This window comes from Pan troglodytes, chromosome 1 (assembly GCF_028858775.2).
Source record: "Pan troglodytes isolate AG18354 chromosome 1, NHGRI_mPanTro3-v2.0_pri, whole genome shotgun sequence".
NCBI lineage: Eukaryota > Metazoa > Chordata > Mammalia > Primates > Hominidae > Pan > Pan troglodytes.
In genome coordinates this window covers 36,248,406-36,265,384 of record NC_072398.2, presented here as the reverse complement: position 1 = coordinate 36,265,384, position 16,979 = coordinate 36,248,406, and the positions used below count along the sequence as shown (strand labels likewise).

Below are 16,979 nucleotides of genomic sequence, written 5' to 3'. Positions count from 1 at the left end.
TTGTGTCACCAGGCCCGGCTAATTTTTGTATTTTTTGTAAAGACAGGGTCTCACTATGTTACCCAGGCTTGTCTCGAATTCCTGAGCTCAAGCCATCCTCCTGCTCGGTCTCCCAAAGTGCTGGGATTACAGGCCTGAGCCACCGCTCCCAGCCAACACATTTATTTACTTTTAGAAAATACAGTTTAGTTCAACGTAGTTTATGTATATCTGCTTTCACTACATCTTAAGAGATTCAGAAAGTTCTTGTTAATAATAAGGCCCAGCATGGAACTACGATGTACTTTGCATTTGTATAACCCAGGTGGAAGAGCATATGTAGGCTAAAGAAACAAACAAAAAACCGATAAAAGAACAATAGGGCCTAGCCAGGGTGAAGGTACCTTAAAGCAACAAGAGAGGGAGGAAGGGGCTTCCGAGAAGGAAGGAAGAAAGAAAACTTCAGGAATAAGTGTTAGAGGGCTGTTGCAGTGGCTCACTAATCCCAGCACTTTGGGAGGGTGAGGTGGACAGATCACTTGAAGTCAGGAGTTCAAGACCAGCCTGGCCAACATGGCGAAACCCCATCTCTACAAAAAACACAAAAATTTGCCGGGCATGGTTGCATGCGCCTGTAATCCCAGCTATTTGGGAGGCTGAAGTGGGAGGTTGAATCTGTTTAGTAAATTGGGGGCTTAGAATATTTCATTTTTGGTTTACAGGGGCTTGAGTTCTCCTTGTGGCCTGTCCCCATATGGCATTTCCTCTAGCTACAGTTTTCAGGAGCTATTTGGTCTCTCAACTCTAAGCATACAAAACCCTTAAGACTCCTCTGTAGTAGATGCTCTGAACAAGCCAGGGCTGGGAAGGAGGTCTATTTATTTTTTGACTCAATTCTTTCATCAGCGTTTCAGTAAGTGAGTTACAAATTAGTGAATCAAGAGGAAACATGTGAAGCAGTTGCACAGTTTTTTCGGAGTAAATCTGGAAATGAAGATATTAGTTGCTACAGGTGGGAGGGGTGAGCAGAGGCAGATTTACCATGAAGTTAATATGAGGGTCTCTGAAGGCTTGTATCTCTCTCTCTCTCTCTTTTTTTTTTTTTTTGACAAGGCCTCACTCTGTTGCCTAGGCTGGAGTGGCGTGATCTCAGCTCATTGCAGCCTTGACCTCCTGGGCTCAAGCGATCTTCCCACCTCAGCCTCTCAGGTAGGTGGGACTACAGGCATGCGCCACCAGGCCCAGCTAAATACTGTATTTTTTTGGTAGAGAAGGGGTTTCGCCATGTTACCCAGGCTGGTCTTGAACTCCTGAGCTTAAGCGATGCACCTGCCCCAGTCTCCCAAAGTGCTGGGATTACAGGCATGAGCCACCGCACCCGACCTCATTTAAAATTTTAATTTTGATATTAGTTTCTTAAATAACACCCCCATCCCCAAATTAAGCCTTTAGGCTCTAAAAACCTGGATCAATTCTGGATATGGGAAGTGGGGGTGAACAGAGATAGTACATGTCTCAATCAATTCAAATTAAGCAATTAAAAATTGCAAAAGAAAGTGAGAGTTTTAAAATTGCTAGCACTGGCTGGCTAACTTTGTATTTTTAGTAGAGACAGGGTTTCACCATGTTGGTCAGGCTGGTCTTGAACTCCTGACCTCAGGTGATCCACAAGCCTCGACCTCCCAAAGTGCTGGGATTACAGGTGTTAGCCACCTTGCCCAGCCTGAATCTCATTATCTTTAAAGCCAACATGTCAACTAGCTAATATGATAAATTAAATCATGCCCAAAGGAATAAGAACCAGATGTAACATGGAAAATTTAGTTGTGATTTGACATTGGTTATATTTAAATCACGCAACAGGTAAATTTAAAGCCAGACATGAAAGGCAGGATCTGCCTTAGCAAATCCTCAGAGATATTTTAGGACAGGAAACTCTGCCATTGCAGAATTAAATCTCTAGTACCTTTACACAAAAATGTACAAATAGTTTCTATCATCTTTCTGTGCCACCATAATGGTGTGCATGAATGCCAAAAAGAGACCCACATGCCAGGTTCTTATTAGGTCATGCTCTAAAGTCATGGTCTGGTTTCTAACTGTGATGATGAAGCATGGTTATATTGGTGAATTCAAAGTCATTGATGATCACAGAGCTGGGAAAATTGTCGTGAACCTCATAGGCAGGTTAAACAAGTATGGAGCAGTCAGCTCCAGATTTGATGTGCAATTCAAAGATCTAGAAAAATGGGCCGGGTGTAGTGGCTCACACCTGTAATCCCAGCACTTTGGGAGGCCAAGGCCGGCAGATCACTTGAGGTCAGGAGTTCGAGACCAGCCTGGCCAACACGGCGAAACCCCATCTCTACTAAAAATACAAAAATTAGCCAAGCGTGGTGTGGGCACCCGTAATCCCAGCTACTCGGGAGTCTGAGGCAGGAGAATCTCTTGAACCCAGGAAGCGAAGGTTGCAGTGAGCCAAGATCTCGCCATTGCACTCCAGACTGGGCGACAAGAGCAAGACTCCATCTCAAATAAATAAATAAATAAATAAATAAATAAATAAATAAATAGATCTAGAAAAGTGACAGAATAATTTGTTCCCATCTCACCAGTTTGGTTTCGCTGTACTGATGACCTCAACTGGCATCATGGACCGAGAAGAAACAAGACAAAAACACAGGAGAAAAAATCCTGGGACTCTTTTTTTTTTTTTTCAGGAATAAATATATACAAATAAAATGTCTCAATGGAGGGAAGAATACATGTGGGAGGATTCTGATTTCCAACCTTCTCCTCTACTCCTCCATTTCCAACTTGATCTTTTCACAGAATAGAACCATATAGCCTCTGCTGCTCAGGTGGACAGAGCCTGATGCTAGTAGGAGTAAACTGAAGGCAAGGTTGCCCAAATCTACCCACCTCCCCATGAAACATCACGGATTGCACATCCAATAGCATTGTTCTGGTTTGCATCTTAACCTCTGAGGCTCGTAAACTGTGGCAAACCTTTGTTCAGGGACAACTACATCACTCCTATTAGCATCTTGGACCTTGGCTCCTGGATGCTGTCCAGATCTCATATTGCTGAAGTGTTACTTATTCAAATCTCTCTGACTTGGCATTCCACACCCATAAAGTAGCTCAATCTCATCTTGACTCCTAGCCAAACAATGCTCCCAGTAGTATCTTTTTTGACAGAGATTAAGGTTCATTTTACGTTATACATCCAAACATTTGATATAAATAATGACTCATGTTTAAACTGGTTAATAAATATCTACCACTGAAGCCAGAGAAAGAAGACAAGATTAAGAAATTAGAATGGTGGCCGGGCACGGTGGCTCATGCCTGTAACCCCAGCACTTTGGGAGGCTGAGGTAGGTGGATCACCTGAGGTCAGGAGTTCGAGACCAGCCTGACCGACATGGAGAAACCCTGTCTCTACTAAAAATACAAAAATTAGCCGGGTGTGGGCACCTGTAATCCCAGTTACTTGGGAGGCTGAGGCAGGAGAATCACTTGAACCCGGGAGGCAGAGGTTGCAGTCAGCTGAGATTTCATCATTGCACTCCAGCCTGGACTCCAAGGGCAAAGCTCTGTGTCAAAAAAAGAAAAAGGAAAAGAGAAAGAAATAGATTTCACTCCCTCCTTCCCTTCCTTCTGGAAGTTTGCAAGACTTTTTTTGTTTTTGTTTTTGTTTTTGTTTTTTTCTGAGACGGAGTCTCACTCTATTGCCCAGGCTGGAGTGCAGTGGCGCGATCTCGGCTCACTGCAAGCTCCATCTCCTGGGTTTATGCTATTCTCCTGCCTCAGCCTCTCGAATAGCTGGGACTACAGGCGCCCACCACCATGCCCGGCTAATATTTTGTATTTTTAGTAGAGATGGGCTTCACCGTGTTAGCCAGGATGGTCTTGATCTCCTGACCTCGTGATCCACCCGCCTCGGCCTCCTAAAGTGCTGGGATTACAGGCGTAAGCCATTGCACCTGGCCAAGATTTTTTTTTTTTTTAAGAAATAGATTTCACGTGGTGGTGGGCGCCTTAATCCCAGCTACTTGAGAGGCTGAGGAGGGAGAATCGCTTGAACCCAGGAAACAGAGGTTGCAGTGAGCCGAGATTGCATCACTGCACTCCAGCCTGGGTGACAAGAGCGAAACTCCGTCTCAAAAAAAAAAAAAAAAAAAATAATAATAATAATTTAAAAAAAGATTTCCTTCCTTCTCTCCTCCCTCCTTTTTTCCTTCCTTCCTTTCTTTTTCTCTCTCTCTTTCTTTCTCTCTCTCTTTCTTCTTTCTTTGTCTCTTTCCTTTCTTTTCTTTCTAATTTGGCACACAAACACTTTATTTAAATGCATATCTCAATTCCTGTGCGGCTGGCAAATAAAATAAAGGAGCAGATCATGGCACAGCATTCTCATGGACCAAGTGGTCGAACCCAACATCCAAGACCCAGTGAGCAGCCAAGCTCAGTGCAACCTCCAGGCCTCTCGCTCTGACTCCAAACAGGGTGAGCACATAGCCCTTGCGCATGGGGCCTTTCACACTGTGGATGATGGAGTGGCTTGTGTCTATAAATTCCCGCATGCACTGTCCCTGAGAGCTGGTTCTGCCCAGGACCTTGGTGACCCTGGCTAGCTAGATAGGCTGCACATGGCTGGTGTCTGTGATGGCGATGCAGCAGCAGTTGGGCAGAGAGAAGAAATAGATTTCTTTACAAAGCAAGTAATTATTTAAAATATTCACGGTAATTCAGTATTCATTAGCTGTACTCAGTAAATATTTATTGAACACCTACTATGTGCTAGGTACTCGCACAAAGTACACTGGTTACAAATTCTTGAAAAATAGTAGCGGTAGCAAAAAGCAACAAAACTTTCAGCCCTGCCCTTATAGAACTCACATTCTAGTGGGCAGGGAGAAAATAACCAGAAAAAGGCCCAGCACAATGGCTCATGCCTGTAATCCTAGCACTTTGGGAGGCCGAAGTGAGCTGATCAGTTGAGACCAGTCTGAGCAATGTGGCAAAACCCCATCCCTACAAAAAATACAAAAAGTACTCAGGCTTGGAGGTCAGCCGAGAGAGAGAGAGAGAGAAGGAAAGAAAGAGAGAGAGAAAGAAAGAAAAGAAAGAAAGAGGCCAGGCTCGGTGGCTCAGGCCTGTAATCCCAGCACTTTGCGAGGCTGAGGCGGGCGGATCACGAGGTCAGGAGTTCAAGACCAGCCTGGCCAATATGGTGAAACCCTGTCTCCACTAAAGAAAAATACAAAAATTAGCCAGGCATGATGGCGCGGGCCTGTAGTTCCAGTTACTCGGGAGGCTGAGGCAGAAGAATCGCTTGAACCTGGGAGGTGGAGGTTGCAGTGAGCCGAGATCCGCCACTGCACTCCAGCCTGGGTGACAGAGCAAGACTGTCAAAAAAAAAAAAAAAGAAAGAAAGAAAGAAAGAAAGAAAATAACCAGAAAAAAAAAGTAAAAATATAGGACATTTTAGGTGAAGGTAAGCACTAGGAAAGAAAGAAAAAAAAAAGCAGGGAAGGGATGTTGGCCGGGGCGGGCGGAGGGGGGGATTTATACAGTTTGGCCAAGGCAGACATTATAATAATGCACTTATTCCTTAGTTTAGAACATGTAGCATTTCACCTGTACCGAGAAATGCCTGATATATTTCATACATGACCAAAATAATAATGTAAGAGGCAATAAAAAAGTGCAGGGTTTTAGGGTTCTAGATATCAGCACATTTTAAGATTAAATGCATGGTAAGAACACTTGTACAATATACACCTAGTTTCAACTTAAATTTAATAACAAACTCTTTGGAGTCTCTCTCTCTCTCTCTTTTTTTTTTCCCCAAACATAGCTTCCCAAGGAGCAGAAGGGCTGAATTTTCTCTAGTTCCAGGAAGACCGCAAGGCTACTGTGCCCTGGATGTCTCGTTTTAATTTTTTTATTTTTTTATTCTCCAGATCTCAAGACGGTGTCTGGCACATACCATTCAATACAAATTTGGTACCTGGAACCCACAGAACCCACTGAATATGCATGTCCAGTAACTATTAACTACATGTGTTGGTGCAAGGGAGAAGGTCGAGCAACCGGATCTGCTCCATCATAGCCCGTCTCAGTTGCTTCATTCAAGTCAGCGGGGTGAGGTTGAGGGGATTCCAACCTCACAAGGGCAGATTTCTCATGGACTCTCTTTCTCTGGTTGTACTGGAACACTTTCTGGCGTTATTCCTCTGCTGGGACAGCATGAACTTATGAAACGTGGTCCTGTCTGCCCTAAAGCCAGGGTCTCACTGACAAGGACAGCGATGCTGGGGCGAGAAATAAAGTTCGTCCTGGGCCTGCGTACGGTACAGCGCCCTTGGGAAGCCCTTGTGGAGTTGAGGGTGATGCCCACTTCTTTGTCTCCCTCATTCTGTTTCGGTGGCTCTCTCGTTCCCAGTTCCAAGCTGCCCACTTGTTAGAGGAGCCACTGCTTACCAGGCATCTGGTTTAATAAAACATGGCTAGAGCGACTGCATGTTAAAGTGAGTAACTAGGCACTTACAAGGCACCTATAAGGTTAATGCTAAAGGTCTGAAAATAGCCGCATTCTAAGCTGACCAACAATTATAATTACACAATATTTATGGCCATACAGGACATCTCCCACCAAGTCTGCGGAATTGTCCAGATGTCCTGAGTTTTTTTTTTTATTTTTTAGACAAGGTCTCACTTTGTCGCCCAGGCTAGGCTGGAGGGCAGTGTGGTGCGATCTCAGCTCACTGCAACCTCCGCCTCCCAGGTTCAAGTAATTCTCCTGCCTCAGCCTCCTGAGTAGCTGGGACTACAGGCATGCACCACCATGCCTGGCTACTGGCTTTTTTTTTTTTTTTTTTTTTTTTTAAATAGATGGCATCTCAGTATGTTGCCCAGGCTGGTCTCGAACTCCTGGGCTCAAGGGAGACTCCTGTCCGGCCTCCCACAGTCCTGGGATTACAGACGTGGCCACCGAGCCCGGCCCAGCCCTCTACTCAGAGATAACGTCAATGCGCAGGCTTAGGTTGAAGGATTAATGGTCATTAGTGCACCAACAGCCCCTACCTTTAGTGGGCACATCAGCACATTCCACGATTAATCACAGCTCCTCACAGTTGCCTCTAAGTGGTGACACTACCGAAGGACGGGAGTTCCTCCTCCTGCAGTCTGAGGACTTGCACTCTCTAACGGAGTAGATTCCAATAAACTTGCTTCCTTCACTGCGCTCTGTGACTCGCCTCCAATTCTTCCCTGAAGTAGACCCAAGAACCCTCTCTTGGGGTCTGGATCGAGACCCCTTTTTCCAGCAACACAACCCGCGGGGCCGCCTCCCGCCCACCCTCAGGTGCAGGAGACCCGGGGCCATGCATCCTTCCGGGCAGGAAAATGTCAGCCAGCGCTCGCCGGCCGCTTTCCTCCCCCGCCTCCCGCAGTTCTCGCCCGGCAGCTCCCCGACTGGCTCTCGCGCCGGACAAAGGCGCACGCTGATTGGCCGGAGGGCCGTAGTCATGCAGGACGCGCGACTCTAGGGGCGGGACCAGACAAGGGGTGACTGCCGCGCGGCGCGGGGGAGGAGACCTTCATCTGTTCACGCGGTAGCGCGGATTGCGGTTCGCGGCGCGCGCCACCGGGGAAGGAGCGGTGGGCCGAGGGGTTGGAGGTGGGGTCCCAGGAGGACCTCGGGCTGTGGGCCGGGAGAGCGGAGTTGGGGAGTGGGGCGGGGGAGCGAGGTGGCGCCGGGGAGCGAGGTGGCGCCGGAGAGCCTGGGATATGGCGCGGCCAGACGATGAGGAGGGGGCGGCGGTGGCGCCCGGACACCCGCTCGCGAAAGGATACCTCCCGTTGCCGAGGGGCGCGCCCGTTGGGAAGGAGAGCGTGGAGCTGCAGAACGGGCCCAAAGCGGGCACCTTCCCGGTGAATGGGGCCCCCCGGGACAGCCTCGCTGCCGCCTCGGGAGTTCTGGGCGGGCCTCAGACTCCACTGGCCCCAGAAGAGGAGACCCAGGCCCGGCTGCTGCCTGCGGGCGCGGGAGCTGAGACCCCGGGGGCCGAGAGCAGCCCGCTGCCCCGGACGGCGCTCTCCCCGCGGCGCTTCGTGGTGCTCCTGATCTTCAGCCTGTACTCGCTGGTCAACGCCTTTCAGTGGATCCAGTACAGCATCATTAGCAACGTCTTCGAGGGCTTCTACGGTGTCACCTTGCTGCACATCGACTGGCTGTCCATGGTGTACATGCTGGCCTACGTGCCCCTCATCTTCCCGGCCACCTGGCTGCTGGACACCAGAGGCCTGCGGCTCACCGCCCTGCTGGGCTCCGGCCTCAACTGCCTGGGTGCCTGGATCAAGTGCGGCAGTGTGCAGCAGCATCTCTTCTGGGTCACCATGTTGGGCCAGTGCCTGTGCTCGGTGGCCCAGGTTTTCATCCTGGGCTTGCCCTCCCGCATCGCCTCAGTGTGGTTTGGGCCCAAAGAGGTGTCCACAGCTTGTGCCACCGCCGTGCTGGGCAATCAGGTAAGTACTGGAGTGGTAGGTCAAAGTCAGATCCTTAAAAGACCGGAAAAAGTCATAGGCCGTGAGAACTATGGCCTGTATGGATGAACTGCCCCAGGAGGTATTTGTCTATAAAAGAGGAGATGAAGCCGTTGAATAGGAGGCCGTCTTGGATTGAAGTGGGCTATAAATTTCTTTGTAAGGACAAAATTTTCCAAACGACCTTGTCATCTTGCTTTGAAAATTACCTATAAAATAATTAACTGGGCCGGGCGCGGTGGCACACACCTGTAATCCCAGCACTTTGGGAGGCCGAGGTGGGTGGATCACTTGAAGTCAGGAGTTCCAGACCAGCCTGGGCAACATGGGGAAACCCCGTCTCTGTTAAAAATACAAAAATTAGCCAGGCCTGCTTGCGGGTATCTGTAGTCCCAGCAACTCAGGAGGCTGAGGCAGGAGAATCTCTTGAACCCGGGAGGTGGAGGTTGCAGTGAGCGGAGATTGCACCTTTGCACTCCAGCTTGGGTGACAGAGTGAGACTCTGTCTCAAATAATAATAATAAACTGTAACCATAATAATAATAATAATTAACTGTATTGGCTTGTGTATGCCTAACGTGGAAAATTTGTCAATGCAGTAACGAACAAGACTTGGGGTATTATTTTTGTCACCAGTGTATTTGTGAAAGGAAGGTATTGAGTTCTGGGAAGATTGTTTCCATTTTGAGAGGTCATTGTGAACAGCTCCCTTTTAATTTCATATATTAGCAGTCAGCACAGTGCCTGGCACATAAGGGACACATAAATGACTCCTAACCAAAAGTTCTGGGCTGGGCGTGGTGGCTCACGCCTGTAATCTCAGCACTTTGGGAGGCTGAGGCAGGCGGATCACTTGAGGCCAGGAGTCTGAGACCAGCCTGGCCAACATGGCAAAACCAAATACACAAAAATTAGTGGGGCATGGTGGTGCATGCCTGTAATTCCAGCTACTCAGGTGGCCAAGGCATGAGAATCTACATGCTTATTGCTTTATAGTCATTTCCCTTATCTAAAAGTACAGAAGATGGAGTAGGTTGAACTATAGTTGTTTGTCCAAAATACTTGAGTTGGTTGCATCTGCAGGTTTGGACAGAAGCTATTATAAAGTTTTTTGTGTGTGTGTGTGTTTTTTTTTTGTAGAAATGGGGTTTCTCCATGTTGCTCATGCTTGTCTCGAACTGCTGAGCTCAAGCTCTCTGCCCACCTCTGCCTCCCGAAGTGCTGGGATTACAGGTGTGAACCACCACGCCCGGCCATGATTACATTTTATTTGTCACACATCTCTCAGTTTAAATTCATTTTTAAATATTCAGTAGCATTTCTTGATCCCATTTAGAGTTGCCCAGTCACTCTCTTTACATTATTTTACTTTAATTCTCCTTAATAGCACTCATCCCTGTCTCATATGTTATTGTTTACATGTTCATATGTTACTTACCTATTACTTTTCTCTTATCCCCACCATTAGATTGTAAGTTTCATGAAAATAAGAATGTGGTCTGAATGTACACAGCTGTATCACCAGCATTTATTACTCTCCATAAAACCATGTTGAATAAATAAAGGAGCTTCAGACTCATACAGATACTGGCCAGCTGGATAGTCTACTTGGATATCACATGGGAACACACCACTCAAAATTGCTTTCTCCTTGCTCATTTCCCTTTATCTCTAATGCCACTGTCTTGGTTTGGGCCACCCACAGCTCTCACCTAGAGCTTGCTAACTGTCCTCCCTATCTGGAGCCCTTGCTGTCTTCCCTCTGTTCTCGCATTCATCCAGTGTGGTCTTTTACAATGTGCGAATCTGTTCCGGGTACATCCTTACCCCCTGCAGTGGCTTCCATTGTCCTTAGGATAAAATTCAAACACTCTAATGTGACATATGGGACCCTCCAGATCTGCCTCCTGCCAGCCCTTCCACTTTATCTGTCCGCACAACCCCTGTCTCCACAGACATATGCTTTCTCTGCTCTGTGCAGAACTATGCCTACTTACAGTTTCTCACAAGGTCGTGCCCTTTCCCTCCTGGCCTTGTATGTAATGTCCTGTTGGCTTGGAATATTTCTTCACTTGACTAACTCCAATTTCTTATTCAGATCTTTGCTCCTCCAGGAACTTTTTCTGAACCCCATTTCTTTTCATTCTTTTTGATAGCTGAATAATATTTCTATATAAGGTGCTCCCCCAAAGTACTCTCTTAGCTACCATGATCATATGTCCCAGTTTGCTTGGGATAGTCCAGGTGGTACACCTGTTGTCTGGTATGATTACTAATGAAGTCCCTTTCATTCTGAAGAGTATTCTAGATGGATAGTAAATTACGTGGTCTCCCCAGTCTTGGCACTGTTTACGTCTCAATCACAGTACTGTATTACCACCCTCTCTTGTAATTACCAGTTATATTCTTTCTATCTAGCTTTTTGTTTTATTTTTATTTATTTATTTATTTATTTAGAGATGGAGTCTTGCTCTGTCCCCCAGGCTGGAGTGCAGTGGCGCGATCTTGGCTCACTGCAAGCTCTGCCTCCCGGGTTCATGCCATTCTCCTGCCTCAGCCTCCCGTGTAGCTGGGACTACAGGCACCCGCCCCCACACCCGGCTAATTTTTTGTATTTTTTAGTAGAGACTGGGTTTCACCATGTTAGCCAGGATGGTCTCGATCTCCTGACCTCGTGATCCACCCACCTCGGCCTCCCAAAGTGCTGGGATTACAGGTGTGAGCCACCGCGCCTGGCCTCTATCTAGCTTTTTGTAAGGGAGCGAATGAAATATTTGATAAGTGTGACTATCTCTGCCTCAGACTCCTTTCTTGGGCCCTTCCTCCTCACGCCCTCCCTCCTAAAAATCTTCCTCCTAAAAACCTTCCTCCATTGAACCTCCTAATAGTTTGATTTTATTTCTTGTGATTATGATATTTAGCCATATTTTTTGTTGAGGTAAAATTCACATAACATAAAACTAACCATTTTAATGTGTACAATTCAGTGGCGTTTAGTACATTTACAGTGTTGTGCAACTGTTACTTCTGTCTAGTTTCAAAACATTTTTATCCACCCGCAAAGAAGGCCCAATACCTACTAAACAGTCACTTCCCCACCATTGCCCCCTCCCCTAGCCTGTGGCAAGTACTAGTTTCCCTTCTCTTTCTGTGGATTGACCTGTTCTGGATATTTCATATAAATGGAATCATACAGTAGGTGACCTTTTGTGTCTGGCTTCTTTCACTTAGCTTATTTGCAAAGTTCATCCATGTTGTAGCACTGTATCAGTACTTCATTCCTTTTTAATAGCTGAATAATATTTCATTGTATGAATATACCACATTTTGTTTATCCATTTATCTGTTGATAAATGGGTTATTTTCACCTTTTGGTTATTGTGGTAATGTGAATAGGGCTGCTATGAACATTCATATGTAATTATTTGTTTGAATTTCTGTTTTCAGTTTTGGGGACATATACCTAGGAGTAGAATTGCTAGGTCATATGGTAATTCTATGTTAAACTTATTAAGGAACTGCCAAACTTGTCTGCAGTGGCTGCACCATTTTATAGTCCCACCAGCCGTATTCAAGGGTTCCAATTTTTCCACATTCTTGCCAACACTTTTATATTGCTATTATTGTTATTATAGTAGCCATGCTACCTGGTGTGGAGTGGTATCTTATGGTTTTGATTCGGGCATGTTTTCAAATGCTTATTGACCGTTTGTATATCTTCTTTGGAGAAATGTCTATTCAAGTCTTTTGCCCATTTTAAAATTGGGATATTGCTTTTTTGTTGTTGAGCTGTAATAGTTCTTTATATATTCTGGAAGCTATACCCTGATCAGATATATAATTTACAAATTTTTCTCATTCTGTAGGTCATCTTTTGTCAGCCTTATTTTACATATTCTTATTCCCCTTTTGTAAGCATCTGCAGGGCAAGGACTGTATATTACACAGCTTTATAATAGCAGCATCACTCAGATGGTAGGAACTCAGTAAATGTTTTTTGGATAGGAGAGATATTGGTAAGCAATTTCCCTTTAACAATACAATAGTAAAAAAGACATTAGAGCATAGTAGTTTAGGCTGGGCGCAGTGGCTCACGCCTGTAATCCCAGCACTTTGGGAGGCCCAGGCGGGCGGATCATGAGGTCAGGAGTTCGACACCAGCCTGACCAACATGGTGAAACCCCGTCTGTACTAAAATACAAAAATTAGCTGGGCGTGGTGGAGTGCGCCTGTAATCCCAGCTACTCAGGAGGCTGAGGCAGGAGAATTGCTTGAACCTGGGAGGGAGAGGTTGCAGTGAGCCAAGATTGCGTCACTGCACTCCAGCCTGGGAGACAGAGTGAGACTTTGTCTCAAAAAAAAAAAAAGAACATAATAGTTTAATTTTCAAAGCACCTTTATAAACACTAGCTGTCCTCTTTATGTTCTGTTAATTGCCAGCATTTACTTTTTTCTCTAATGATAATAGCTGTTAACAGGACTATGTGTTTTTCAGCTTGGAACTGCAGTTGGCTTTTTGCTACCACCAGTTTTAGTACCCAACACACAGAATGACACAAATCTCCTGGCTTGTAATATCAGCACCATGTTTTACGGAACATCAGCTGTTGCCACACTTTTATTTATTTTAACAGCAATTGGTAAGTGAATTACTTTCCCTAAAGCTTAAATGAATGCATGATAGAAATTTGAGGATAACTAACTCTGGAAATTTTTGTTGATAATATCTCAAGTGTCATGTGCTTTGTTTCATTCTTCCATGCCCTGTCTTGCTCAGGTAATGAATGCTACAACCCTAGGGATGTTATGGCCCACTACATTTGTTTTCACATTGTGAAGGGTTTGAAGACTAATTCATTTATCCCTCTACTAACTTTTCTTCTTGGTAACTGTTGGTTTCAAATATATTACCTGCCTCCTCTTCCCATATTCACCTACATGGTCTGCATCTTATGCCTCTTATGCCTACCTAGCCGGGAACAAGTTCTTGCCATGCTTTGAAGTGATGCACGTAGGCTATGGTCTTTCTGGTAATGCTAAATTCTCCCAAGGATTTCCAATTTAACAATTAACTGGATCTGAAAATGTTGACTAGTGAATGGTCCTGGGCAGCAGCAAGCTGTTCAGCAGAATTTCAAACTGTGGCAACTATCTACTTGTTAGGCCACTCCAGCAAAGCACGGCTGCCACCACTCGTCACTGAGTCCTCTCGTCTGAGCCTGTCTCTTGAAGCAGTCAGTCAAAATCAACTGCAAGCAGCCATCATCAGTTTGGAAGAAGCTTTGGGAAGGTCTGCTTTTTAAAGTTTATTTTTAATGGGAAACTTTTGATTTCAGGGAAAAGGATAGGTAAGGTTTATTTAAGTAATATAGCTGCTAGCATAACTATAATATTGCCCTTTAGGCACTCATCTGAAATCGATTTGAAGAGGAAAAGAACTAATAAAGTTGAAATGCCATCTTTTAATCATTCAAATTTATAATTTCATTATAGCTGGAGTTTTAAATTTATATACTAGTTTTTACAATGGCTATAATAGTAATGGAAAATTCATATTTTGTGATCTCCAGATATAAAATTCTTAGTTTTCAAAGAAATGTATGCTGAAGATTCTAGAGTGTTTGGGTAGAGACTGCCTTGGTAGATGAACTGCAGGATCCAGGTACAGGAAGCTCAGCCCACGTACTTAATTTCCCTTAATATAATGAGCAGAATGTTCTCCTGGTAACATATGAAGTATTCAAACATGTCTAATCCACTTGTTGGTTTTTGTTTTCAGTTAGTTATGGAGTAGCATATTTGTAATGTGCAGACTACTAAGAAGGACACATTATTCCTATCCTATTTTAGCAGTTTAGCAAAGTTTTAAAAGAAATTTGTATTCTTAAAAAAAAAAAACACCAAAATTCTTTTTTTTTTTATTATAAGTTTTAGGGTACATGTGCACAACATGCAGGTTTGTTACATATGTATACATGTGCCATGTTGGTGTGCTGTACCCATTAACTCGTCGTTTACATTAGGTATATCTCCTAATGCTATCCCCCCCCCGCCCCCCATCCCACAATAGGCCCCGGTGTGTGATGTTCCCCTTCCAGTGTCCATGTGTTCTCATTGTTCAGTTCCCACCTATGAGTGAGAGCATGCGGTAAAAACACCAAAATTCTTAAGTCTACTTTTCTGGTAGCCATGTTTGATTTGCTAGATGAAATAGGAAATACATTTTGCATAAATGGACCTTCCATTTGCAATAGGGATTTTTTTTTTTTTTTTTTTTTTTTTTTTTTTGAGACAGAGTCTCACTCTGTCACCCAGGCTGGAGTGCAGTGGCATGATCTCAGCTCACTGAAACCTCTACCTCCCAAGTTCAAGTGATTCTCCTGCTTCAGCCTCCCAAGCAGCTGGGCTTACAGGCATGCACCACCATGCCAGCTAATTTTTGTATTTTCAGTAGAGACAGGGTTTCACAATGTTGGTCAGGTTGGTCTCGAACTCCTGACCTCAAATGATCCACCTGCCTCAACCTCCCAAAGTGCTGGGATTATAGGCATGAGTCACCAGGCCCGGCCAGCAATAGGGATTTTTAAAGTATAGAATTCTCTCTCTTTTTTTTTTTTTATCAAGACGGAGTCTCGCTCTGTCACCCAGGCTGGAGGGCAGTGGCGCTATCTGGACTCACTGCAATCTCTGCCTCCTGGGTTCAAGCAGTTCTCGTGCCTCAGCCTCCCTCCCTGGGATTACAGGCATTTGCCACTGCGCTTGGCTAATTTTTGGGGTTTTTTTTTTTTTTTTTTGAGACAGAGTCTTGCTCAGTCAGCCAGGCTGGAGTGCAGTGGCGCAATTTCGACTCACTGCAACCTCTGCCTCCCAGGTTCAAGGGATTCTTGTGCCTCAGCCTCCCAAGTAGCTGAGATTACAGGCGCGTGCCACCATGCCTGGCTAATTTTTGTATTTTTAGTAGAGACGGGGTTTCACCATGTTGGCCAGGCTGGTCTCGAACTTCTGACCTCAGGTGATCTGCCCTCCTTGGCCTCCCAAAGTGCTGGAATTACAGGCATGAGCCACCGAGCCCGGCCTTTTTTGTGTGTTTTTAGTAGAGATGGGGTTTCACCATGTTGGCCAGTCTGGTCTTGAACTCCTGACCTCAAATGATCTGCCTGCCTCGGCCTCCCAAAGGGCTGGGATTACTGGTGTGAGCCACTGCACCCGGCCAAAATTCTCTTTCTTTTGATTACTTTTGTGTCTTCACATAAATTCTGATTTTCCTTTTTTTTTTTTTTTAAATCCTCTTCAATTGCTTGTCTCAGAAAGAAGTGAGAAAGTAAGAGATTGCATGTAAGATATCACGAAATCATACATGTGATGTGTGTATGTTTAAACTGCTACAAATAAAAGATCTTTACTTGTTGAAGGAGGGAGACCAAGAATGATAATAATAGGTATGACTATTGGCATATTACCCTTTGTTATTTGAGAAATTAAAAGAGATCTGATTATGTACTTAACTAATTATGTACTCATGGCCTACAGGTAGAGAGTGGAAATAGAAATGAGGGGAAAATAATGGGAAATATGGCATTAAACAAAGGCTCTTTGTCAACTTTTGCTTGGAGGACTCTAATTTTAATTTTATGATCCCAAGCATATTATAAAAGCAAGATAGTATACAGCTGTGATATGAAAGTCTTAAGTTGAAAATTGTGACATTTAAATAGAACACATACTTGTTTTCCTCATTCCCAAATATTTGCTATTGAGCAAACTTTGGATTACTTAAAAAAATCCATACCAAATAAAGTTCCTTAATTACTAAAAGGTGATTTTACTTCTCTCTGAATTCTATCCATACTTACTTTGGAAGTCCCACCACGTCCTCATAAAATAATTTAATTTTGTTGAGATTTTTCCGCAACGTGACATGTACTAAATTGATACTCAGCAGTCTGCTTAAAATATTGTCTCAAAGGTTCATGCCATGTAACTGTTCCTCTCCTTCATGGAGCTTATATTGAGTATAATCCATCTAGTGTTTCCAGGAATTAACCCAAGCATTCCACTGAATTTCACACTAATACCCTATTCCTATTAGGAGAATTCTATTATAGCCTCAAACATTTGGTTTGTTGGTATGTGCCAAACATGTTTGGAGGCTCACTACATGCTGTATCTCATTTAATCCTCATGACTCTGTGAGGAGGGTACCAATATTATTCCCATTTTATAGATGAGGAAACTGAGGCACAGAATTTAGTTAAATCTAATTTGTCCAAGGTTATAGTAAACACTGAAGGTCAGATTTAAGCCTAGACAATTTAACTCCCTATATAAAAGTTACAGATAAAAAATAACATTTTAATTTTTACTGAGCCTTATTTTTTGTTCGAATTCAGATTCTTGCATAAGTGGTAATGCTGTTGTATTTAAAAGCTGTTCTTGTGCAGCAGAGC

The 16,979-nt window shown here is 44.5% G+C and overlaps 1 protein-coding gene and 1 pseudogene across 2 annotated transcripts in view; one reads left to right on the top strand and one right to left on the bottom strand.

Moving 5' to 3' along the window:
• Positions 1–4,197: 4,197 nt before the first annotated feature.
• On the bottom strand, positions 4,198–6,026 carry LOC134809583 (small ribosomal subunit protein eS28-like; annotated as a pseudogene).
• A 1,534-nt stretch (positions 6,027–7,560) lies between these two features.
• Positions 7,561–16,979, top strand: part of FLVCR1 (FLVCR choline and heme transporter 1) — a 47,088-nt gene continuing 37,669 nt past the window's right edge. Inside the window, exons 1-2 of one of the 2 annotated variants that reach the window (XM_514185.9) lie at positions 7,561–8,514; positions 13,028–13,172. In XM_514185.9, coding sequence (XP_514185.2) covers positions 7,777–8,514; positions 13,028–13,172 — 883 coding nt within the window. In that variant the 5' untranslated portion in view covers positions 7,561–7,776. The remainder of the gene's footprint in view (positions 8,515–13,027; positions 13,173–16,979) is intronic. The other variant, XM_009441450.5, reaches the window with a different exon arrangement.